Source organism: Haliaeetus albicilla, chromosome 4, assembly GCF_947461875.1.
Source record: "Haliaeetus albicilla chromosome 4, bHalAlb1.1, whole genome shotgun sequence".
In the NCBI taxonomy this organism is placed as follows: domain Eukaryota; kingdom Metazoa; phylum Chordata; class Aves; order Accipitriformes; family Accipitridae; genus Haliaeetus; species Haliaeetus albicilla.
The window spans coordinates 16,011,667-16,037,725 of record NC_091486.1 but is presented as its reverse complement, the minus strand read 5'-3'; the positions used below and the strand labels follow the sequence as shown (position 1 = coordinate 16,037,725).

Here is a 26,059-nt window from a genome sequence, read left to right as displayed (position 1 = left end):
TACTGAGTAGCAATGGTGCTGGCCAGTGTTATTAAGATTCACATTGAATTTGATTTCAATTTCTGGTCAGATCCTGTAACCCTTATTCAGAGTAGCTATCTGAAAGTGAAGTAGTCCTGCTAATGTCAGTGGGCCTATTCCCTGGGCACATGTTACTTAGTCACAAAGTCTGTCCCTCATTTTAAAATCATTTGGTTAAGTGTGGTTAGGAAAAGGGGAAAGAAGGGCAGTACTTAGCTGACATTTTCTTTCTCATTACTCAGTTTTGCTGCCAAGGTGCACTGCTTTCATACAGAGTCCCAGGTTGAAGTCATTGCTTAAAAAAGAAAAGAAATAAAATATGCGGCAGCATTTGTCTGCATCTCTTTCTCTTAAGCAGAGAAACTACATCTCCCACTGGAGCAGCTCTTATCACGGTGTGCTCTATTCTTTGGAGTTGTTAAGATGTTCTCACAGATGAGAATGAGCAGGAAGAAGGTAAACATGGACCTTTGCTTCTTCTAGATTTAACAGGAGGCTAATGAGCAGAACTGCTGAGCTGCAATGACAGAGTTGTGCCATTGCACACTAACAGAGCTTCAGTAAAAGCAAAATCATCATCAATCCTTTGACAGACAGATTCAAGGATGGGCATAAGGATTTCAGACCCAAACACTTTTATATGCTGAGGAAGATTGAATCTACATCCAAGCTAAAATTTTATGCCTCATGAATGTCTCTGCTGAAGGCCAAAGAAGACTGAAAATATTATGAGCACTTGCATTCTCCTCTGCCAGCTCAGGCTGGGTTGTTTTCTCAATAAATTTCTGGCCAAGTGACAAGTTTCCTGAAAGATGCAAGTGGGACTCCAGCCAGCAACAGAAACTATGGGAACAGCTGACGGCATGCAGGTTAGGAAGAAAAAGCAACAACAACAACAACAAACCAACCAAAAAACAAAAATGCAGAGAAGATTACAGCTTTTAGGGACAAATGACAAAACAGAGAAAATATCAGCTTTGAATCCTCAGGAGTTTTGCTGAAGATGGACTCGATATCCTACTCTGTTGAAACAAAAAAAATATCTGCTTTCCTTTATCTCCTGTACTCCAGCTCAGCTTCATTTCAAACATGTCCTTCTTGCTTTTAACTTCTTTTCCTTCTCCTCGTTCCCCTTTTCCTTTGCCATTTTCTCTGTTCAGCCTAATTCCTCCAGGTAAATTCAGATAAACAAGTCCTGCATTGCCTTAACATAGGCCTATGACATTGACGCACATCCTGCCACATCCTTACTCTGTGCTGGGACCAGAAACCCGTCAGTGGCCTGGATTCAATTGCAAGTGAACAATGACCGTGGATAAGCCACAGTGGGCTCCAGCATGACCCTGCCTGGGCCAGAGGAGCAGGTCCTGCTCAGCAGATGACTGGACTTTTCTTCCTATGTCATAGGTATAGCCAGTAAGAAAAATGGCAATAGGACGATGCCATCATTTGTTGCCCTCGCACCGCTTATTCGGCTCCTATGTATTCATTCTCAACCTCTTTCACCAGTACAATGTCACCCATTTCCACTGAAAGGTCATCTCCTGCCGTGGCTCAATACAGTGCCCAGGACAATGGTCTTTTGTTCTTAATCTGTTCTTCCACAGAAGTATAAAAATAGTTAGTGACAGTAAATAGTAGCAAGTGCTGAATTAATGGATTAATAAACAGAAGATAAATCAGATCTTGTCATTCCAGTTCTTGTGAAAATGCCATGGGGTACTGAAGGATCATACGTGATTAAAACTGGGTGCTCTCTGCATCTGCAGCAGACCAGTGCTCCTCGGTGGCTCTCTAGGGCTGAGGAAGACAACAGGAGTGACATTCACAGCCACCCTGTGTGCAGCTAGCAACACAGCCCAGTATCTCAACGTCTTACTGAAGTCTTACCCACGTTATCTTACGAGCTCACCAGTTGAGGTGGCCTGGTTTTAGATCACCATATACCACATGGACTGGAGGAAAGCATTGAAGAGATGAGTGAGTTTGTAAGCTTAGACAGATCATATGCTCTTCTGCGGAGCTTTCTTTTTAAAGTGTTTTACAATGGATGTGAAAGGGCTATGGTGTAAGGAGAGTCTACTGACCTAATGCACCTTATAAACTACTGTAAGGTGAGAGAAGTAGTTTATCACAGCAGTTTTTGTTCTTAAATGCTATTTAAGTTTTCATAGAAGAAAGCAATTTCAGAGCCTAAAAATAACATCACAGAGGACAGAGGGGAATAGCTGAAGTGTCAAAGACTATGAATGGTGCATCAAACCATAAACCAATCATTTCATCACAAGAAAACTTAGTATTCAACTATTATTCATGGAAATGTTGAAGTGAGACAACAACTTTTACAGAACTGTAAAAACTACATTACGAGCAACTGTCCCAGGCAAGACTGCCAGGAAGAAACACTTTGCAGCTCATTCATTTGCTATTATTTTCCAGGGATAAAAAAGGCCAGATCTGGCAACTGGTATAAATGCATCTGGCTCCAGTGAAATTGGGGCAGTCGTGCTGATTTGCATTCACTGAACATCAGGCTGTTCACAGGAGGAAAAAATGGTTGAAGCTGGAGGGAACCTCTGGAGACCATCTAGTCCAGCCCCCCACTTCAAGCTGTTCTGAAACAGATTTGGGTTGTAAGTATTCCTTAGACAAAATCTGTGGCTGTCACTGGGACAGGTAAAAGCACCATCTACAGGTATGCAGCGACTGAAATGAAGGCCTGAAGGATCTATTTTTAAAGGGGGTAAAAAAGGAAAATTAATTATATATTTGATCCATTTACTCTTGAAAGATCCATTGCGACAGCTCAAGCTCTTGGGATAGAGCATGGATGAAGAGTAACAGAGGGACCCTACCTGCAGCACTTTGCACCTTGTGCACTCAATGTGGTGTAACGGTGGAGCTGTACAGCAAAGCCCCCAGCTCTGCACAGCTACCAGGCTCATGCACTCTCACCTGCCTACCAACCTGAGCCCTTCACCAAGAAAGTCCACAAAAATCCAGGTCTACAGCCTGCCCTAATGGTAGTCTGGAAGCCAGGGCATAACTCAGAGTGTGTTGCTCAAGTTTATGGACACAAGTCAATTGGAGTGAAGTCAAGTGGAATTAATGCAAGGTTTAATCCAATTCTTGCAGGAACCCATGGAAGGTTTGCTGGATCACGTCCACAGCAAAATGTAATCTGATAGACTAGAAAAAGAAAATAGATAAAATGGGGACATTTGGGACTTTTAATAGGAGACTGGATAAGTTACAGAAAAACATGCTGTGGAAAGCAATCTTTTCTTAGTCCTTTGGGAGAAACTACATACACTAATAACAGCTCTTCTCCCCCCCTTTATTTTTGAAAAGTGTCTTGAGTAAAAATGGAATTACCTTACTCAACAGAACTGTTTCCTGTATATGCAGTTTTAACTACCAGCATTAATAATGAGAAAAGTATCCTTATTACTACTTTTTTCCCTCCTGCTCACATTGCACCAATACAGTCACTAGTGGCTGAAATGGACAGTCTTCTGATTTGACAACCCTCCACAAAAGACAGAGTAATTTTGTTCCCATTGTGCTTGTGATGGCAGCTTCCAGGAATAATAAAAACTAGATCTGGACATAGAGACTCTTTATTAGCAACATTGACTCATGAAGCAACGAGAACACACCTTGTCTTTCAGCTCCCAGGTTAATATGGCATGGCTGACAGATAATAACATCTATTTACACAGACTGAATCTGATCAGAAAGTCATTGGGACAAAGTCATTTCCACAGAACGCCTTTTTGAAGTGTAATCACTAACTTGTTCCTGTAAGTGGCTGATAATAACTACTGAATTTCATGGCTTAGATTGATCTTAAAAGAAATCAGAAAATATCATCAGTAAATATTCTGAATTTCTGGACTGGAATAAAAACAGAAAAACAGTCTTAATAGACCGTAAATTAGAAGAGGTAATAACATTGTTAATCACTTTGAAGCTGCAAGCCCTAATTAAATAAATGAGGGGATTTTCTTAAAACTGATAATAGCACTCACAGATATTATTGGGATGGTGCTTCTCTTTTGGAAAGAATCCTTCGGAAAATGAGACGTGGACATCTCAAGTTCCCTGTAAAATTAATTGGGCAAATGAGCATCTTCGGTAAGAGGGAAATCCAATATCATTCCCCATGCAGCTTTATATAAAAAGCCAGAGTTTTGTGGTTTGGCTTTTTTTAAAAAAGGCAAAAAAAGTATATTTAAATTTATGCTAAACAGCTGAAAAAGTCCCTGTGCACAGCATGTAATATATTTGCTGTACTCTAAAAGACAAGCATTGTAAACAACCAAAAAATGAAACCAACACCCAGAAAAGAGCTTAGAGAATAATCCAGGCACATTTCAGAGTCTTAGTCTAATTATGAGCCAACAAGGCAGCTTGGACAAGCAGAGTAAAAGCCATGTTCTTAGCCTCTCCTCCTACACTTCTGTCACATCCCTACTGGACTGAAATCTCACAGGGCCAATTGAACTGGATTGTTTATTTTTTGCTCCCAAAACGTGTTAGTCGGCAAAAGACAACACTCAGTTGTACTTACTATTAACATAACAACACCCATCTGGACATCCAGCATAGCAGTGGAGAGAGTCCAGTTTTAAGCACTTCATCAAAAAAACCCAACTCATAGAACTGCATCCCAGTATCTCCGAGAGGCTACAAGCATTACTGCAACTCATTAAACTTCTTTACAGTCCGATGTGTTACAACATATTACAGAGCAATGGTAAATAACTAACTGCTGATTTGACACTGCTTTCAACTGCTGAGCAATTCTGCTTTCCTCAATGTTACAATTAATGTCAGCAGTTAATGCCTTAAGTGTTGGAATTGGAAACTCGACTACAATAAACAAATGCAGTCAAGTTTCAACTTAAGGTTTTACCCAAACTGCAGCATGGCGTTGGTTCAGCTGTCCCCGTCTCAGGCTGCAATTACAGTTCTGTTGGTCAGAGCAGCAGGGGCATCATTTGTCATCCTAAGGAAGGCTGGAGTGCTGTGAAATTGGGCACTTTGGAAAAATGCAGCTGTAGCAGAACATATGTATAGGCAAGACCATGAAATGAACTGGCTGCAAGCCAGCATGTAAGGAGAAAAACAAGAGAATATAAATGAAAAAATTCATAGAATACTGTACTCAGAAGATGCTCCTATTGATATATCCTGACCAACTTTAAAGGTCAGGATGACAACAATCCGTCTTTTCTGTGGAACAGCTTAATCATTGCAGCTCTTTTTTCTTCACCCAGTTAGCAATTAGTTTACATCTTTCAAATAGATCTTCTATTTAGGTTTTGCTATTTAATTGGTTTCAGGTTCCTGTATATCCCCCTATACAACTGTAGCAAACAGGATATATACATGGGTGTGTATGTACATTCATGCACAGACTGTACTGGATAGAATATGAACTGCTCAGCTATGCTCCGTAGCTCTACTGTCACTAACAGAGACTATTATTCAGGGCAAGAGACAGTTTTCTGCTCCTGGAGCAGAAGGAAGAACTCAGCTGTAGCTTTACCACTGCGGTGAATACTGGAATGGCCAGAGGCTGCAGAAGAATGACAACCATGCAACCATGAGAAGCCACCAGTCCCTTCCTCTTTTTCCAAACGCTGAACAGAACCACATAGAGACACAGACTCCTTCCCCAACCACGCTTGTACACACACACCGGAGAGTGGGGATGGGCACTTTGGTGGATCTGGGAAATGTATCACCGTATGCCCAGTATCAAAGAGTCAGCTGCAAAACTTAACAGTTTTCAGAGACAGCACCTCCTGCCCTCTGGGTAAGATCAGGGCATCTTATCCCAATCCAGCAGAAGATGACCTGGCCTTATTCATTGATTTCTTGGCAGTACTGGAGCACAGCTCTTGATTATTGAGAGAACTCCAGCTGCCACATCACTTGTGAGGATCCCATAGGCTGCAGGAGCATATCGAATACTTTTTTTCATTTTCTTTCTTCCCACGGACTATACAGCCAACAAATTTACAGTCCTTATTTTCAGAGTAATTAATCTTGCGTTCATTTCGTCTAATTTTCAGCACTTAACTGAGATGACTACATCAATGTACCTTCTGTATTTAATGGCAAGAGAAAGAATCAGAGCCATTCAGTCAACCTACAAGCTTCATGAAGTAAGAATCAAGATCTTTACACACAACATAACTTTCTACCTTAGCACTTTCACCACAGCTGATGAAAGACAAACTCTTCTTGTGGGCTGCATCTAGGCTGTGAATCAAAATCCTACAAGACCATCACATACATCACCATCTTTCCTTCCAACAGTAAGGATCCTTTAACTGAATGTACCTTTCTCAAGATAAGTATAACCTACTACAAATCCTGTCTGCTACTGGTTTGGAGAGATGCAGGCATCTCCCTCACGTAGTGATGCTTGAGTGGAAACAATACAACTGAGGCAGGTAAGTATCTCTAAGATTGGCGTAGGATTTTGGCAAGGTATACATTAATATAAGTCATTAGAGTTCTCCAACAGCTATGCAAAAAGTAACTGGGTTCAATCACTTCCATTTGACTGTCTACATCATTTGCCTGCTTTCTTTTCAAGACACGGAGCCCCAGGGGGCCAGAGGTCAGAGGAAACGAAGTCATGGACAAGATCAGACCCAAGACTCATATTTTAGAGCCAGTCCTAGATTGGACAAAATGGGAATCCCTGAGGGGCAAACTACCTTTAAATGTATACGAGAGCCCGTCCCTCCAACCTCTTATCTCTACATATATGCCTGCATGCATATGTACACCTCCATAACGGAAGGCTTTTCACTCAGATTTACATTAAGGAATTAATAAATACGTTACACACTTACTGCTGTAATACACTCCTAAGGATTATGCTTTTTCTCACATCTGAAGAGCAGAACAAATGCAAAGGCAAACATTACCCTCATGTATGCTTCATTACAGAATAGACTGCAGAAACAATCAGCAATATGCAAACTCTTGTAAAGAAAAGTGACAACTTTCCCCCCCTTCCCTCATTTCAGTATTGCTTTTTTTCTCCCCTCACCCTCAGACAAATGACATTTGGCTATGTTGACATTGTGCTGTGTATTTTCTTCCACTTACATGCAACTGGTCAAGATAAGGTGCAGATGCCCAGAGATTCAGGTAAGATGTGGCTGTGTTAAGCTGTAAATTCAGAGATACAAAAAACTGCTGTGTGTAAAGGAAGCAACCCCCTAACACAGGAAGAAATATCTTTGTCTGAATTTGGGTTTCCTTTCTCTTCCACATGGTAAGTAAAGGTTTTAACCGTACAGCTTTACTTTTAAATAAAATACATAAATGACTCCCAAACAGCTGGCCTACTTAACACTACTATGTAAACATCTGTTCACATTCATGCATGCAAATAAGTACATCAGCTAGCAAGTCTCTTAGGCTCAGATTAGTCTTTATCAAGTCCTCCCAGAAACCACTGGGGTGGAGGCCAATGACTGTGTGAAGGGGGAAGAAAGGGAATTCTTAAGCTTTTTTTTGAGAATTGATCCTTGGAGAAAAGATGGATGATAGAGAATACCAGAAAACTCAACTCCCATGCTTTCTATTTTTCAGAATGTTTGCTTTAATGGAAGTTTTCTTTCCTGTCTCTTTGTGGCAGTTTCCTACTTCATCGCATATTTTAGCAGCTTGTTATATAAATGGACATTGTGTCAAATTTTTATTCCCCTTCATTCAAGCCATCTTTTGAAAGTGCCAAGGATCCCAGGCCTGCTCCTGCTGAACTAAATGGGATTCTTGACATTGACGTGAATGGAAACAGGACTAGGCCGGCTGTACGCCTCATTAGATACGCAATTCTATAGCACCCTCTAAAATTCTGCTGAACTCTCCCTTTCAAGCAAATAAAGCAGGTAAACTCAAAGGCCATGAAATGTCACTATTACATTTCGACACTTAAACTGAGGTACCTGATGAATTAGCCATCTTCTTGCCAGGCATCTTAGAAAACTGCAGCCCCTGAGGGATTTCCCCTGGCCGTTACCTCTTATTGCAAAGTCAAAGACAGAAAGCTAAGGTTATTGTTTTGCCTGTGGAATCAAAATATGCTGAGAGAGCATGTTATTCCCCAGACTTACAGGTTTATTGCGTTTCTAATTCACACCTAAGGTCACCATATGTCAAGTGAGTATGCATTCTGCTACCATGGCTACTGTCATCATTTTAACCCTAACGCTAAATAGTCCTAGACTGGAACAATACTGTCTTAGAAACAGTGCAATTTAGTGCTTATAGCAGAAGACTTGTCTTCTGATTAAAGATGGAAAATTAAATGTTCTGGTTCCACCTTTGGGTTTGTCAGACTCTCCAAAATCATACAAGTTAGTAAATCGCTCCGGATCTTCGTTTTCACACCAGAAAGCCAAAGAACTAAAAGCCCTGAATAAACAAAATAAACAAAGCTAGTACAGGAACAACTGTGTCTTCTCTAGTGAGAAAGGTTAATAAATGAAACAATCTTTGATCAAATTTCATTCAGCATTTAAAACTACAAGATGAGGTTTGAAATCAGTTTCTTGTGGCCTGATACGATTATGCCATGATGACGATGCTTCCCTCTGCATAATGCATTAATGTGAATTTGACCACACAATTGCCATTTCTTGTCATTTAAGTAGCCTTACAGTTAAGCAGCCATAATTGTCCTTTGGGTGTTATCTTAAATACATTAAAAAAGAAATTGAATGCTTTCACCACATTATAGCTGGGACATTTTTTCAAAGCTAATTTCTAGGTCTGTGAATTATTCATAATACACTTCAAACAGGCTCTTCTGGATAAGGTAATTGACCTTGTCTGCACGAAGCACCTACTACCTTGCCTTGGGATAATTAAATCTACGATGTGGTCCATTATTTAAAGGTAATGTCTTTTCATTAGGTTAGGCAATATATTATCACTCAACTAGTCACCTAATTCTGCATTTAGCGCATTCAAGTTTTCACTGTTTTGTCATGGGTTACACTCATCATAGCAATCTCTCACATTAAGTAGCATGGTATAACAGTAAGACAGCATTCTCTTGATAAATGGAAGCAGGACTAAAATTTCAAGACTCACCTCTGTTTTTGCAATCTCAGTTGGCTGTGCTTGTTTTTTCTGTAGGTGAAAGCAATAAAGTGTGTCCATTCAGTAATAACTAGTGTCAGGTCAAAACTCAGGTACAACTAACGTACCAGGTGGCAGTAGCTATACAGATTCACATACTGTTCAGTGGAAACAATCATATGCTGTTGAAAGGTATGCTAAAATACATGTATTGAATTCCATGATCAAAACTAGGTCAGGTACTTCTACAGAGTTTTATTTTGCTGTGTTGAGAAACCCATGGTTGGCCTGCTATCCAAGGATGCAATTAGCAATGCTGGCTGTTGCCCAGGCTAGCTCTGAACCATTTCAGCCTTCCCTTTAACAGATTACTAGGACTCAATTCCCCACTACATATTGCCTCAAAAGATGTCGCTCAGTGAAGACCAAAGTAACTGATTTTTTTTGCATATGCATGGAGTGAAAACTTCTGAGAGAAAGCTAAACAGTTGAGCACCCAACTCTCTCCTGTGCTCCAACTATGTGAACCACTTTAGCAGAATAAAGCAGCTCTGAATCTATTTTAGTCAGCCACTGACAAAGTCCTCCTGCATGGGTAAACTCTTGAGTGGCACAGTGATCTGGAGAAGCTCCTGCATCAGTCCCTTTCCTGGCTCTGAAAAATGGCCAGAGATGGTATTCTAATTTATATTGCACCACTCCAGTAACCAGGCTTAAAGATGCTTCTCCACTCCCTCCCTCCCTCGACTTCAGTTGTGCAGCATATACCTGTCTATTCTATTACAGGAACACAGTATTGGCTTTTAAAATCTATCAGTGCTGAAGTGCTTAGACTCTGATGGCAAATACTGCATTAACAAGCTATGGATGAACTTGTTAGCTTCTCTACATACCTGAATTTTTACAATGTTTCTGTGTTTTGTAGTTTGTTTTACACTAATGTGGAATTTAATGAAAGATGCAATAACTAAGGAGTTAATCCACCATCATACTTTCCTGAATCGGTATAAATATACTGAATCCAATGGAATTGATCCTGCATATCTTTTAGCTTTGTATTTTTTTAGTTGAATCATTCGATATTGTAGCTTCTCTCAAACTGTCCATTAATAGAATGTTATGATTATGTTAGCTATTCAAAGCTTTTTAATCATGTTATACAAACACAGTTCAGCCTATGAATTGTTTATCTTGATTAGATATTGTGTGAGTGTTCACTTAAAATTATGAAGCATTGTTTTAGAGCAGAAATAAAGACAAGGGCATCAAAAAGACTTCAAGGTGTTAGAGTGAACATTTACTCTGAAGACCTTTGGCTGAATTCCTATTTCCATGCATAATCAGGAACAATCTGTTCATGCCTCAGGAACATTTCTGCAAACACAAAAATCTCAGTATTGTGGTCCAGAATAATACAAAAATAGGATTATGAAAATTATCAGAGTGAAATTGAAGTGAAACTCCAGTAGGGTAGGAAAGAAATAGCTGCCATTTATCATTTTCCATCAGCTAAAACAAACTAGCCAAGGAAAGAATTGTTCTAAGCAAGATTACCTGCAACCGGCCTGTCTGCTAAATCATATTTCATAATGGTCGACTGCCTTCCATTGTGTAACCACAGTTGTGTACTATACATTGATAGCTCCTGTCACTGTAATATGATTATGTTTACCCATTAGTTTCTGCTTTTGTGCCACAACCCAGCAACTGCAATATTACAATGGTTCTAATGGTCTGTTTCACTTTGTTCATTTACCTATTAATTTTGGCAATGGCGTATTTCATGGAACATAAATTTCACCCTCTGAAAACATGACAACCTATAATACAATATGGTCAGACAGATTCTGGAGCTTTGCACGGAAGTAAAACGAATTGTCCAGGGTGGCATTTTGGAAAGAACATACCTCCCTCTGGAGGCATCGGTTGTATCTAAGGTGATTACTTCAGCAGTAATAGGATGTAATTATTCACTCAATAAAATTCTGCCTCTATTAAGTAGGTACTTCTAATGTTCTGCAGATTGACTGGTGGCCCTAGCATGTCTCACAGAGGCAGTAAACAAAATGCAACACAATCTCTTTGTCTGGATCCAGAACATAAACGTGCACTGGGAAAGAAGTGACCTAGAAAACTGGCACTGTTTTGAACCTGGAGGCTCTGGGAAACAGGACCCCAAAACAGAACCTGAAAAATGCTAATTGCCAGGACAACCTTCCCCAATTCAGCTATAGATAATAAAATGGCAAAACAAATGGACCGAACTGACTTTTCATAGCCAGAGAAGCCAAAGGGAGCTGAAACAGAGCCTACTTCAGGAGAAGACAACTTGTCCTAGAATCCCACCCTCTGCTGTTACGTTAGCATTCAGTTATGAAGATCTCTCTCTGAGGAACAGCCCCTAAACTTCTGCCACACACCAAAATAGTTTCATCTGGGTAAAATCTGAGAGCTTGAAATCACACTGACAATGGGAGGTAAACAAATGCTAATGTACAGAAAGCCTTTAGCTCAATGGGGAAAAGAGTAACCAACGCTAACTTGTCTTGCACCAGGCCTGACAATGATCCATCTATCCCAAGAAGTCAATTACAGTGAACCTTCACTCTTATTTTCCTCCTAACCTATCTGCACATATCTACATAAATATGCAAACACATACTTTCCCCAAAAGAGAGCACTCAATCCATATCAATAGATAATTTTATGGACTGTATGGACCATTTGAATCAGCAGCTAAAAAAAAAGTTAGCATTTAAAAGAAACATATTGTGTAATTGATGTTACTTTTTCTTCAGAACTACTTTTCAGATCTCTGCTCATTTTTTAAAACACCCCATCATAGGCTTGGACTCATCAGTAAAACAAACCTGTCAGACCTGAATTAGGTTCAGTAATACAAAATTGAGAAAAAGAACAGCCAGGAATCGTTATCATCTTTTCTTTCCTACCAACAAGTGCCCCCACCAACATTTTGATCACATTGAATGAGACAAAAAGAAGAACAGAAAATGGCTACTGATTGCAGACTAAGCTACCAGGAGCACTCTTCATGTACTATTAATTTTAATATATTGGAATCACTACATGTTGTAAATTAGACGTGTAATTTTAAACTTTTTTGGCAAACCAAAGATATAGGGAAAGGGTGACATGGAACTAAGCATCGTGGATAAAGAAACAGGCAGCACATGAAGCAGGCACTGAATCTAGTACAGCAGCTTGTGTCCAAAGATCTATGAAAGACTGATGGGTACTGATGAAGTTCAGTTGAGTTTAGGATGTACATTTGTTTTAAATTTTTGTTCCTATGCTGAGAAGGAGAGAGATATTTGTGTATCTGGCATGGAGAGAAAATACATGCATTTGCATCCCATTTTAGCCCAAATTAAGATTTTGTTCTAGCACGAGGACACTTAGAGTCAGCAGAAACTGTATAGTACTCTCTAAACCCTATTGATTCTAGCAAGCTTTACATATTAATCTCAACCTGGTTTTCTAGAGAAATGGGACATATTGGAATATGCTATGTGAATGTTTGTGCACACGTGTCCATTGTTCAAGTAACTCATGAACCCACTGGCCAATTTCAAGGACATTTGACTAAGAAATACATTCCTACAGGTTTCATGTACTGCCTAAGCAGAAAACAGAGAGATCCTCCTAGTACCCAGCCTAAGAAAAGGTTGCAATGTATTTTTAGTCCCCAATAGATATCAGACAATCCATACAGAAGCTCAACACTAAAGCACAAACCATAGGGAAAAAAAGCGTAATTTATTACTCTACCATTCATTGAACTATTGTTTTAGCAAAAGTAAACAAATAAAGAGTGTTCTAAACTGTCAAAAAATCAGTAGCACAGATAAAATAACCAAACTGTACAGTTGGGAGAGATGCTGTTCACTAGGCAGAAGCATGAGAACATACAACATTTAATCAGTTTGATCAGTTCCTGTTTAGAAAGATATCTAAAGTAAATTGGAAGTATCTCTGCCTGGAAGAACTTGGGCACCTACCATGGGCTGAACACATAATCTTAAGACAACTATAGCAAGACTACATGGATCTCACCCTAGAAATGTAGGCCTGCTTCCTGTAGCTCAAATAGGGGTTATTTCTGAAAACAAGGGCGCTGTTTCTTAATTACATGGAATCTCTTCTTGCCCTTTACAAAGGAAGACAACATCCTTATCATACAACTACAGCATATACTGCAATAACAGGTATGACCAGGCAACAGACAGAATAGTAATTGTCTCTAATTAGTGCAGGTAAGAACAGCCATCTGTCAATGGTGGGATGAATTCTAGCATTGAATTGGCATTACTGGAGATACACTATGGAGAACAGATTATTAATCCCTGCTTGCTGCATCTGGCTGTGTTCAGATCCATACTTAGATTCAAGCCATCATGGCTAAGCTAACACTTTCTGAATGCATTGCACTCATTCTCAGGTGAGCTGATCTTTCCTCAAAACATCTATGAACAAAAAAGACAGGGCTGTCCATATGACATCTGGGTATCTAATAAAGAAAGTAGGCTTGGGGTTCTCGCATCTCTCCCTTTACAATCAACCACTGTGCAAAGCAAAATCCAAACACTGCTTGGGAGATGAAAAAGAAGAAATTTGGATGCTTGGTTGATGCTTGAGACTGGTGATACTATTCCTGGGATACAGTGCAGAATCACAGCTTTCTCACCTTACCTGACTGAATATACCAAACATCCCATTATAGCCCACCTGAATATACCATTACCTCCCTTGTAATTTGGCAGGTCCATAAAAATTCACAGAATCATGCCTTCCTTGCTAAATCACTGTAACTGTGTTAATCAATTCACTAGGAAAAATAAATGTACCTCTAAGGGATGTCATGTTCCTTCTTCCACTAGCAGCACAAGGGCAAGGCACAAGAGGTACCTATATAAATCTCACACTTGGAGTGCAAGACTTCAGAGGTGTTCATCTGGGAGGAAATACTCTTCTTACAGTTCCTTTTTGTGGCTGCACAAACTTGGCCATTGATTTTAGGGTGGTACTTTCAAATAGATCTAATGGCCCATACCAGTTTCAGGCGAAATTGTCAGCAGCAGCAGCCTGATGCATCAATCTTCTTCTCTGCTAAACAAGGTAAGAAAACTACCTTTAGAGGAGGACTGCATAGATTAATTGGTTAACCTTTCTAAATGCTAATATAAAAAAAAAAAAAAAATTCTTCTTGGACTTTTGAATTCTGCTCTTGAGAGCAAAGGAAGACGACTCTTGATGTTGCTTTGAGTCCTGGACAGCTCAGGCAGGAACATGCCCCTTGGCTAAACCAGTGCCCATTAAAGTCTAAGCCTTCCTCCTATCAAAGGGGCTTGGGACAAATTCAGGCTAAAAAGCTTTTTCATTTTTGTTCTCCATCTTTCTGGCCCAGCAGATATGAAAAAAGGTTCTCTAAAGAAAGTTTTAAAAGGGTTGCTTTCTTTCAGGTCACCACACCTTTCTAGCTACTTGTCAAGTCTCAGTCAGATCCGATCCCCCCCAGATCAGTCTGGGTTTGGGGGAGGTAAATAATTCTCAATTGCTTTTAGATGCTTCTTGGGAGGGGAAGAAGTACACACCTCTTTTTCCCAAAGGTTTGGAGACATTTTCTCCAAGCATGCTTGCTTATCCTCTATATTTTGTTTTTTTTTTTTTTTACAAAAGAGAGTAACAGACACTTATAAGAGCTACTTTTATGCTCCCCTTAACATCAGATGGTTCACATAAGCAAAACATTGAACTAAATACTTTTAGGGAAGACTCTTGTTTTGACGTTGTTTGAACACCAAGCACAAAGTAATCTGAAAATACAGCCTTCACCTGATCCTCCTTGTTTCTTTTCCCCTGTCTCTGCTTTCACACTTTCAAAAACAGAAAATACATCTCCCATAGGCTATCTTCACACTGTAATGGTGGGTAAAATTCCTGGACTTAAGATTTACAATGAATCTGAGTCTAACTCAATCCATACGGAGTAAAAAGTTGATGCCTTTTTCCATAGGCTTATGTTTTCTTTTCTCCTAATTAGACTAAATAATTAAATTATGCCATTGTTCATTTTGCCTCTTAACACCTCTGTCTTCCTGGATAGGTCAGACCAATTAAAGCAAAATCAAAGCATACAGGCTCTGTCCCATTCACTTGCTCCATCCCATCTGATTTTCAGCAAGTGCCTTGCTTTGCACATACTTTTTTCCCCAGATCTAAAATAGGAGTCAAATGAACCCAAAACACACATAAAACTGAGAGATTACAGCCCCAAATGCTTTACTATCCTCAAAGATAATGTGAATAGAAATGTAAATTACTATTGCTTCACTCATGTGGCATCTTGGTAGAAGAGGTCAGCTGAGAACTCTTCCACCACTATGATTTACATCTTCTATTCTCCAGAATCAGAAAACATCACTCTCTGCACTGGACCAAAGTTGACAGAGAAATTAGTTTAATGTCAGTAAGACAGTTTGAGTCTAATGGAGCCCAAGATGCTCAAAGTAGGACAGCCGAATGAAGCAGACAAATGGAAGTGTGATGAGAACACACTCCCCCGCTGAGGCTCTAATGAGGGAGAAGGCACACTTTTCTGCTCAGGCAGCAGTACTGCTTGCTTTCTTGAATGGTGGACAGGTTGCTGTCATAGCTAATGACCCATTAATATAACAAGCCAAAGATTAGCTGTTTGTTTCTAATTGCCATTATTTATTTATTGTTAACAATATGCTGAGTCCTGCAAATTAAAAAAGACTATCAGGGCTCGTGATTAAGGGAATGCTGGCTGGGATAGTCTGAAAAAAAATTGTGTAATTCTTTCCTTCTTCAAATTGTGTGTATGAGTAGCTTATACAACTGGGTCTCTCAAGTCAGAGGTATCATTAGGACAATGTTTGGTTCTGGAACACATGTGTCTCTCATAAAACTACCCATTTCCAAAATCTTATTTGGACTGCAGAATTCCCTGAACTCAAGACTTCTTCATTACTGAGCTATAAGCATTTATACCATTCCATAGGTTTCAAAGGTTGAGCAAAAGATGTCATCAATTTTACTCCAAACCAGAGGTTCTTTGGGAACAGAAGTCTCAACCTAACAGATTACAGAGGTTAAACAAACACCTTGCAGCATCAGTTCACAGCACTGACTTCCTTACAGCACCACCGATAACAGTTCACTCAATGACTTCCAGATTCCAGGCTCAAAATCTGCTGTCTAGGTTTATATTTCATTTACCTGTCCTATGTGTCTTCATTAATACCCCTAGTACAAGCTTCCTGTACACTGGAAGAGGTACTTTCCATGTCAGTAAAACACAGTAGAACTATTCAATTTGGACTGAAAATTTTGTTTTCTAGGTAAACTGTAAAAGGTCTCTCTCTCAAAAAAAAAAAAATAGAAGTGTAATTCCAGAATTTCTCCTTAGATTTAAAAAAAAAAATTAAAAAATCATTAAAGGGAGGAAAAAAAACCCACAACAAAAAAAAACCCCAAAACATTAGAAATATCCAGGGACAGCAGAAGTATGAAGGACATATTCCACAGAAGCAAACAGGAGTTACCCATACAAGCTCCTTCCTCACTACTCTATCAGGCCCCACTTTGTGAAGTGTTTTTAAATTCACCTGACATATTGTGTCTATAGCAAACACAGATAATGGTGCTCCCGTGTTCACGGGAGTAGTCCCAGGAGACTCGTGCCCTTTTGGTGTCACTCCAGAAATATGTCAGGTAGCATTAAGCCTGTCCTCTCCCGCAGCAGGGTTCAAGGAGGGAGCATATTTTCCTCCCACTTGGTTAGAAGCCACCCAGTGTATGACTGAGCAAGAATTTCTTCCCATGTCTTTCCTATCGTTTGGCCTTCTGGCTGCATTGCAATCTCAGAGAAGCACAAGGAGACTAGAGGAGAAGTAATGCAAGCAGCTGCCATTCCTTCTTTGGCAGCTATAGCACACTTTACCTCACTGCCAGTCAGGAGGGATCATATATGGTGAGGGAAGCAAAGGGTCAGAAATTGGGATAATTGTATTTCCATTACTCACAGGTGCGTTCATTCTAGGTGCCAAGTTACCTCCCCCAAGCAGCAGGTTTTTTATTCTGCTTAGACCATCTGCATTTTAATCAGCTGCACACTACTAACAATACAGCATCTTTAAAAATGTCCTGTAAATCTCTCCCTACAAATAAGGGGGCATGTTGCATCAGTATGGTGAACTCTGTTCAAAAGTGCCTAAATACAGCATAAGTTATCTAAAATTGTATTTATGACAAGCTGTCAGCACTGCCACTTTGGAGGGGAGAGACAAGGTATGGTGGAAACACATATGGCAAGTCAATCATTCTCAAGAAAGGGATCCTAATTACCCAAGAATAATTACAACATACAACCTACACCTGCCACCTATCCACCACTCCCTTTAATATGAACCACTTTTTGAGGGCAGACTGCCCTGTTCTATGTTATTTTGTGCAATGACAAATAGTCTCCTGGTAATGCAATAACAATTTCAAGTTATTTTGTGCAATGACAAATAGTCTCCTGGTAACGCAATAAAAATTTAAAGTACCTGGTATGATAAAATGGAAATTATATTTGAAAGGCATAAAACAATAGTGAGCAAAACCCCAGTAGTAAATGACTGCTTGTTATGGGTCATTTTATATCACCTCATGGTACATCTATGTAAAAAAACTTCATCAGAACCAAGGTTTCACACTCGTTTCTCCATAAAGATTTAGACTGCTCTAAAAAGTGGTGTCCCCATTATATGAAACTCTGGAGCAAGTCACACCTCAAACACTGTGGGTCACTTCTGGTGAAAAAAATACTAGCTAGTGAAGGTCCAAGAGGGGCAACTAAAAGGACTATAAAAGTACTGGATAAGTGCAGAACTGTGATTCACAGCATCCTGCAATACCAGAACTCGGTGCACTGAGTAAAACATTAGTTTAAAACACAGCAAAAAAAAAAGTAGTTCTGTACACAGCAAGTAGGCAGCTCCTGGAACTTACTTACCTAGGAGGCTGCAGAGGCAGACTATACAATAAAGTTCAAAAAGTGATTAGACAAATTTATGAACACCAGATCCATAATGGATACTAAAAGGGATTGGCAATGGCATAAACTCTAATGCTCTTAATAGAGCAATTGTGGGTGATGGGAACGTATTGAGGGATGTGCTGAAGACATCCAGACTTGTGTACTCACCCTAAGCTGCATCTCTCCAGCACCCACTATTGAAGGCAGGACCCTGCAGGACATTTCTTAGCACCTTATGCTCTGACATCACTGGAGGTCTCATGTGGAACTAAAGAGGGAGCCTGCACAGCCAAAGAGTTCTAGCAACATACAGGGCATAGATAAAACACCACTCAACTGTCTCAGCAGCAGAGTTAAGCCTAAACTAAAGTCTCAACGCAGAAATTAGGACACGCTCCATGCTGTGATGTAGCACTACATCTTTCCCTCCAATAACAGAGGGTACCAAATGCGAATGCAGTGGTTCACAGGTGAGGGCAAACAGCTGTCTGGCATAAGGGGTCACAGAGCTGGAGCTGGCACATGGTGCAGTTTGGCACAGAGATACAGGTCTAGCTGGGAGGCAGAGGGGAGAAAAGGAGGTGGAAACTTGGGTGCAAGTCATATAATACTGGGACTTGACAGATCTTAAAAGGGTCAGGCAGAAAGTTCAGGGAAGAAGTGCGTAGTTTAGGATGGATGTTTGAAATCAAAGTTTGAGGTGACATGGTGTGGGAATTCTACTGGAAAGAGAAAAATAAGGAAGACAGCAGGAAAAAAACACCACCTAAAGACATTCCTATTTCTTTGATTTTGCTCTAGGACTGATCTTCTCTCAGTCCCTGACTACACAAATGTGCTATGAACTTGACAGACTGTCAGCCAACTATTGTAAAGCAAGCTATCCTGCCACCGATACAGCTGTCACTGTGTTAAGTCCTTGATATGGTGGATGTGATGCAGCTTCCCAAATGTTAAGCCTTTAAGTATACCCACTGTTCCTAGAAAACCGAGCAAATTCAGAGCTGAGGTTTTGTTCAGTTAATAAAGTGTTTTCATACGTTCAAACATCTTGTATGTTAACAGTTTAATTAAACGTGCATGTGCACACATGCACCTATTCTTGTACACATACCCTTTTCCTACGTATTACCCGAGACGCTTCACAAAGTAAGGAAATCAGAGCCCCAGGGGCCTAAATTTCTTTTCAGATTCCCAGAATACAGACGACACACTGAGAGGTAGCCCAAGGTTCCTGCCCACCCCCCTCCTCCCCTGTCTTGGTCTGTGCTTCTAAGGATGAGGCTGTGGTAAAGTCTGCAATCTTTTACTAAGAGTGTGGATGACTCTTCTAATTAATGGCAATTGTCACATTTGCTTCAGTTGTGTGAGTGTCTCTCCAACAGGCATGGAGAACTCACAAGAGACTTGCAATTACTGGTCATAAATTATAAGTTTCATTTGCTAGCATCATGAGAAAGCCAGCTATTCCTTTGATGAACAGACATCTATTCTGATGTTCGCAAACCTCCTGAAAATCTATCTGATGGCAGAGATGTACAAAAATGCAGTTCAGGGCAATTTAATTTTAGTTTTCAAAGACATGCTTGCAGCTAAGCTGTAGTATGACAGTGAGAACTGATAAGGCTGTTCCAGACAGCGGGAGGTGGAGATGAGTAAACTCCTTTGCCAACTGCCAGATTGCATGTCTGACACATTGCAGATCTAAAGCCAAGTAACTCAATGGGGAGACTACGCTGAATCACACCCACTGGGGGTGCGCCTGTGTCTTCAGGACAAGAGGTAGCAGGAAGAGAGGAAAGACAAATTCCTTGATATAAACTAGAACAATTTTATGCAAGCCAGGAGTCTCCCTTGATTTCTCTCTGAGGCGACCCAGAGTGCCATGCTTCTCCCTTTGCCCAGGCACATGATTTTTTTTCTTTTTTTCCGCCATGTCAAAGCTGTGAAAGCCAAAATTGCTATGTAACAACATGCATTTTGCTGGAGAGTAACGCTATGAATGCAAAAGGAAAGAGAAATCTTTTTATTGCTTCTCTATGAAACATGATAATGTTTAGATCCTGAAGGCAAGGATTTGGGGTTTTGGTGCTACCAGCTGAGATATCCTAATCGTGCATTCCATCTCCTTGGAAAAAGAAGAACAAAGGCCCAAATGAGAGGAAGCTCAGAAATGGATAAGATTCCTTGCAGGAAGGGGAACTTTCTTATCTCTGTCAAGATCAGATATATCTCTGGGAGATGCCCTTCAATCAAGCATTCACCACGGGGCTGAGTCCACAGGTGAGTGTTGATATTAAGTAGGCTGGATTAGGTCATGTAATGTTTCCTGCTGGCCTATGAATGCAGCATTGTCATCAATACATGTGCATTGTATACTGACTTCTGAAGGAAGAGCTGAAGTGTGGTTCATTAACCATAATTACACATTATGATGCCCTGGCAACACAGAGATAATGTAGTGCTTCAGGCATCCGAAAGTCTAGGCCGAATCAAGAAACAAAACCCAAGAATTTTGATTTTTGTTCTGTTGCTCTGGCCCCAAATCAAACTCCCTCCGGTAGCTTCTGGACATAAACAACACAGGCGAGACCCTTCTGCAGTGAGTCTGGCAAAACACCCTAGGGTTATTCACACTTATAGCTCATCTTTAAGTTTAGGATTGGAAATTCTTTAAATCTTAGAGCTCTTCAAGACACCTACAGTGTTTAGAACTACTGGGTCTCTAGGCTATTCTATGATATAGCAGCAGTTCACCTCAAAATGAATATCCATTCACAGAGCTATTTAAGGCTTTGGGGAAAAAAATGCCTTTCTATCATTTAAAAACACAGAATACTCAGCTAAGAACAAATTGTTACCCATATCTTGTCATTTCAAGAACTCAAACGATTTATTTTTAGGCATGTTCCACATCTTGCCAAACTTACAGCCTTAGGCTATTGAGGAAGTTCAGGATGAAAAATTGAAAGTGTAATTAAAAAGCATACAAAAGTAAGAAAAAAGAGGAAAAAAACGATGGTGTCTGCCACATGCATAACACCGGACTAATTTTTTTTTCTAATTTATCAGCTGGACCTGTACTAAAGAGTTATGTGCATTTCTTGTGTGGTCAACTGTCAGGACCACAGTGGCACTGCAGCAGCTGCAAGAGCGCAAGCTGGGCTGCTGGACACCATCCCTGTGTCCTCTCCCTTGAGGAGTCAGAGTCACAACTTTGGTCCTGGACAAGTAGAGAAGGAGCTGCCAGTCAGAATCATCTTAGCCAGTCTGCCAGTTGGTAGATAGCTTTAGCCCTGAAGCAGGATATTTATATACTGTCAATTTACAAGATTATCACTATTTTTTTTTTTTTTTTAAAGGAGAAAAGGGTTTGGATCTTTAAGAAGTGTCCCTAGTTTTATAGAGGTACTACATACCAGAGGTATCTCAAAATGAACTCATAGTGTACCTTTCTGCTTACGCATGACCAAGTACCTCACAGAGATGTGTAAAATTAAACACATGCAGACCTGCCTTAATATTGTGGCCTTCATCCTTAAAAAAAATATTTTTGAAAAAATTACTGTGTGATTATATCTTTATAACATGTCAGGTGTGGTGTGGGATACAGAAGCCAGCAACACTGGAAGTATTTGTAAGACATTAGTTCCACCTCTTTAAGAGCAGTTATGCCTGCATCTTGTTTTCCCTTTGTGCTCTACCCTGGATGCTGATATTAACATTTCATTCTTTAAAAAATGATTAGCAATACAAGCAGTTCTTGGCTGGTAAATTCTGATGATAATTAAAGACATAATTCACAGGTTTTAAAAATAAACCAACTGTAAGGCATCTGATTACTGGACATATAAACACTCAGTGTTATAGTAACTTTGCTGGAACCAGGCAGGTTTTTGATACATCTCATTAGGCGATGTATTTTTAATACAATAGGAGCTCCCATTGCAAGCTCCCTTAAGGCTTTCTGTGGGATTTCTTCTAACCAACTAACAAATTTAAGAGTTGCTAATAATCAAAGAATCACCAGGACCATACAGACATTACAAGTAACCAGATGAGACTTTGAAGACATTCATAAGCCTGCCCTTAATGTCATTTATCTCTCTGGACAAGCAAATGTAAAATCCCAACCCCAAGAGAAAGTAAAGTAGAAGCCAGCCATCCTGAGTGGCCACTGGAAATTTGGTACCGCAGAGAGCCATAAACCAATCAGACCCTCTGCTTTCTTGTTGTTGCTACATTAAGTCAGGGCAAAAAGCCTTATTCCTTCTATCACAAGAGGAAAATTAGTTTTGCCCGAGAAACGGTACTACCAAGCACCTTAAACATCATATTCAGGGCTGTGGGACTCCGAAGACGGTACACTCCTCCTCTCCCGAAACATCATAAGAGTCTGGAGCAATCTGGATGCTTTCTATCTTTAATATACAGTTTAAAACTGTAAATGAATAAGCATCCACTTACCATCAGCTAAATACAGCTTTTCTGGTGTCTAAGGAGTACTTTCCATTGTAGAAGCTTTCAGAGCCTTTGTACGTGTGAACTTACAGGGCAGAAACCCCTGCAGAGCTCTGACCCTCTTGCATCAGAGGACAGGCACTGCATGTGGTATCCAAGAAGGCTGTGGTGGGTTGACCCTGGCTGGACACCAGGTGCCCACCAAAGCTGCTCTATCACTTCCCTTCTCAGCTGGACAGGGGAGAGAAAATATAATCAAAGGTTTGTGGGTTGAGATAAGGACAGGGAGAGATCACTCACCAATTACCGTCATAGGCAAAACAGACTCAACTTGGGGAAATTTGTTTAATTTATTATCAGAGTAAGATAATGAGAAATAAAACTTAAATCTTAAAACACTTCCCCCCATGCCTCCCTTCATCCCAGGCTTAACTTTACTCACGAATTCTCTACCTCGTCCTCCCAAGCGGTGCTAGGGGATGAGGAATGGGGTTTGCAGTCAATTTGTCACACATTGTCTCTGCCGATCCTTCCTCGTCAGGGGCAGAACTCCTCACACTCTTCCCCTGCTCCAGCGTGGGGTCCCTCCCACAGGAGACAGTTCTCCACAAACTTCTCCAACATGAGTCCTTCCCACGGGCTGCAGTCCTTCAGGTACAGACTGCTCCAGCTTGGGACCCCCATGGGGTCACAAGTCCTGCCAGCAAAACTGCTCCAGCATGGGTTCCTCTGCAGGTGGATATCTGCTCCACTGTGGACCTCCCTGGACTGCAGGGGGACAGCCTGCCTCACCATGGTCTTCCCCACAGGCTGCAGGGGAATCTCTGCTCCGGCACCTGGATCACCTCCTCCCCCTCCTTTTTCACTGACCTGGGGGCCTGCAGGGTCGTTTCTCTCATTTTCTCACTCCTCTCTCTGGCTGCAAGTGTGCAGTTTGGGGTTTTTTTTACCCCTTCTCAAATCTGTTACCCCAGAGGCACTATCACCGTCACTGATGGGCTCAGCCTTGGCCAGTGGCGGGTCTGTCTGAGAGCTGGCTGGCATTGGCTCTATCAGACTTGGAGGAAGCTTCTAGCAGCTTCTCACAAAAGCAACCCTGTAGCCCCTGCCCACTACCAAAACCTTGCTACACAAACCCAATACAAAGGTAAAAGGCTTTTCACTCTATTTTGTATTGCTACTATGTTTTGGGTTTTTTTTCCGCCTCAGTCGCACTGCATCCTGTATCTGCTGTATAATCAATAATAGTTAACAAGGGAAGATTTGGGATCGTGGCACTTACTCGGGGTATTCAGGAGACGTGACTTTTTGCAGTGGTAGGCTGCCTCCTGTTCGCAGTACTCTGCACTGTTTATCATGGCTTCAAGCTGCTCCGCGCTGCTGTTGTAGTTAAAGGACATGGTGTATGGCTTCTCCGGATCAGCTCCTTGGACTCTGGTTAGCCCTGTGTTGTTGTGCTGCACTGCAGTCCAGATCTTATCTTCTGTTAAATGAAAAAGGATTGAACGGGAAGTTAACAGCAAAAAAACTTGCAACAAGCAGGGAACAAGAAAACAATTGAAATCTAACACTTTGCTGCATTGGATAGAGCGTCAGCAGGACCCTGGGCTCCAAAACGGTCACTCTGTGATGAAGACCTATTACAGGTCAGTGTAGCCCGCAGAGATATTTCTCCCTCAAACAGCTCAAGCAAACACTACAGAGTCTGCTGAGCAAGAGAGAAACTACAAGCTTCCCAGGAATCACGGGAGATCTTCAGCACCTTTTATTGCCAGGTATCTGAAGAAAATGAGATCTCTTTCAGGTGGCTTTGTCCCTGAGAGAAAAGGCATAATAATATGGCTCATGGGGGTAACACTCATCTTTTGCAAGCATAGCTGTACCTGAGCACAGCCCACGCTGTTATAACAAATGGTAGCGGAGAACTGTGGCTGATGAGCTTGCATAAAGTAACCACAAACTTTTGCCAGAAAGCTAAAACTGAGAATATGTTCTTACTACCCAGTTCAAATTCAGATCACTCATTTTACTCAGCTCTCAGATTTTTCTACATATAAGTTGAGTGACGCCCTGCTTGGATGATTATACAGAACAACATATGACTCGGCATCTATAGTTAAGTGTAAACGTTGATGATTTCCCATGCTGGGGAGCCCATTCTCATCTCTTTCATTGCATTTACTGGCAGACCAAGGGATTTTGTAGGCAACAGAAAGCAGAATCTAGGCTTAAGCACAACCTGCCCCGTAACATCCCAGCTCACGACTGGCATTGGGGTTGGCATGATAAGGACTGTGTAGGGTATTGTGCCACAGTGTTGACTGTGATTAAAACTACTGGGGCAAGTTTTACAAGCAATAAATTTGCAATATTTCTTCTGATTTTAACTTAACTTCGTGTATCATACATTGCAGCAGTGTTTCTTTGAGCTCCAACTCAAGGGATCCACAAGCAGCATCCTGAACTCAATAAGAACCACAGAATTACAGATCTACGAACAAACTCTTTCCGTCTACCATCACAGAAATTATGAGAGTGTTGTAGTGAATGTATGGTTTGCTGAGCATAAACTGTCCTTACAGTTAATGCCATACATTACTGGGAGAGTAATTTCTCCATAACTTGCAGCCAGGTCTTGGAACAGACCTCTTTAAATAGTCTCCAGATGGTTGTTGTTACTTGCCTGTCATCTGAATGCCTCCATAATGACAATCCATTAAATCATCTGAGTGTCTTTGCACAGATAGTCCATTTAGGATTTTTATATGCCTATTAGAGTTCTGTTGAAGTAATTTGTGGGATATTTGTAGCTCAACGAAAAATACTACAACTGTAATGCACTGCAGTGGCCACAAAGCTACTGGGTTTATTATGCCAGTGTATTGGGGAGTAACTGGAAGGCTCATGCTCTGCAAGAACTCAGACCAGGTAATATGGTAAAACTGTCTGAATACTTAAATGCACAGTTTTTAAGATCAGTTTAGAAACGATCCGGTTCAGCGTTATCCAGGGTTTCCCTGTTGAAGCATGAATAACAAAACAGAAAACTCTTGTCTAGATCTTGCTCCTTCATCTGTAACTGTCCATAGGTTTCTGCAAGTGAGATTGAAATCGTCCTCTCATCAAATGATTAAAAATTTACTTCCTTAAATTTTTGCTCTGTCAGTATCTTGTATCCTCGCTAGGCAAGCAGGGTCTTTGATAAAGGGGGAATTTACTGGATGTGACTCTTAATAACATCATGGAGCACACGCAGGACTCAGTCCTCTGAATCCTCATTAAAGAGTTTGCCTTTTACTCTGGGTCAGCTCAGCAGATCGGCTGTTAAGGCTGTCCTTGTTATCTTGCCCATTGCTATCTCACCAGAACCAGCCAGGAAACAACCTCCCTGCTAAG

General features: G+C 40.8%; 1 protein-coding gene across 2 annotated transcripts in view; it reads right to left on the bottom strand.

Annotated features, from left to right (window-relative positions):
• The window catches only part of CNTNAP5 (contactin associated protein family member 5), a 303,884-nt gene that overhangs the window by 71,287 nt on the left and 206,538 nt on the right, over positions 1 to 26,059 (bottom strand). For both annotated transcript variants that reach the window (XM_069781056.1, XM_069781057.1), the window contains exon 13: positions 23,946 to 24,146. In XM_069781056.1, coding sequence (XP_069637157.1) covers positions 23,946 to 24,146 — 201 coding nt within the window. The remainder of the gene's footprint in view (positions 1 to 23,945; positions 24,147 to 26,059) is intronic.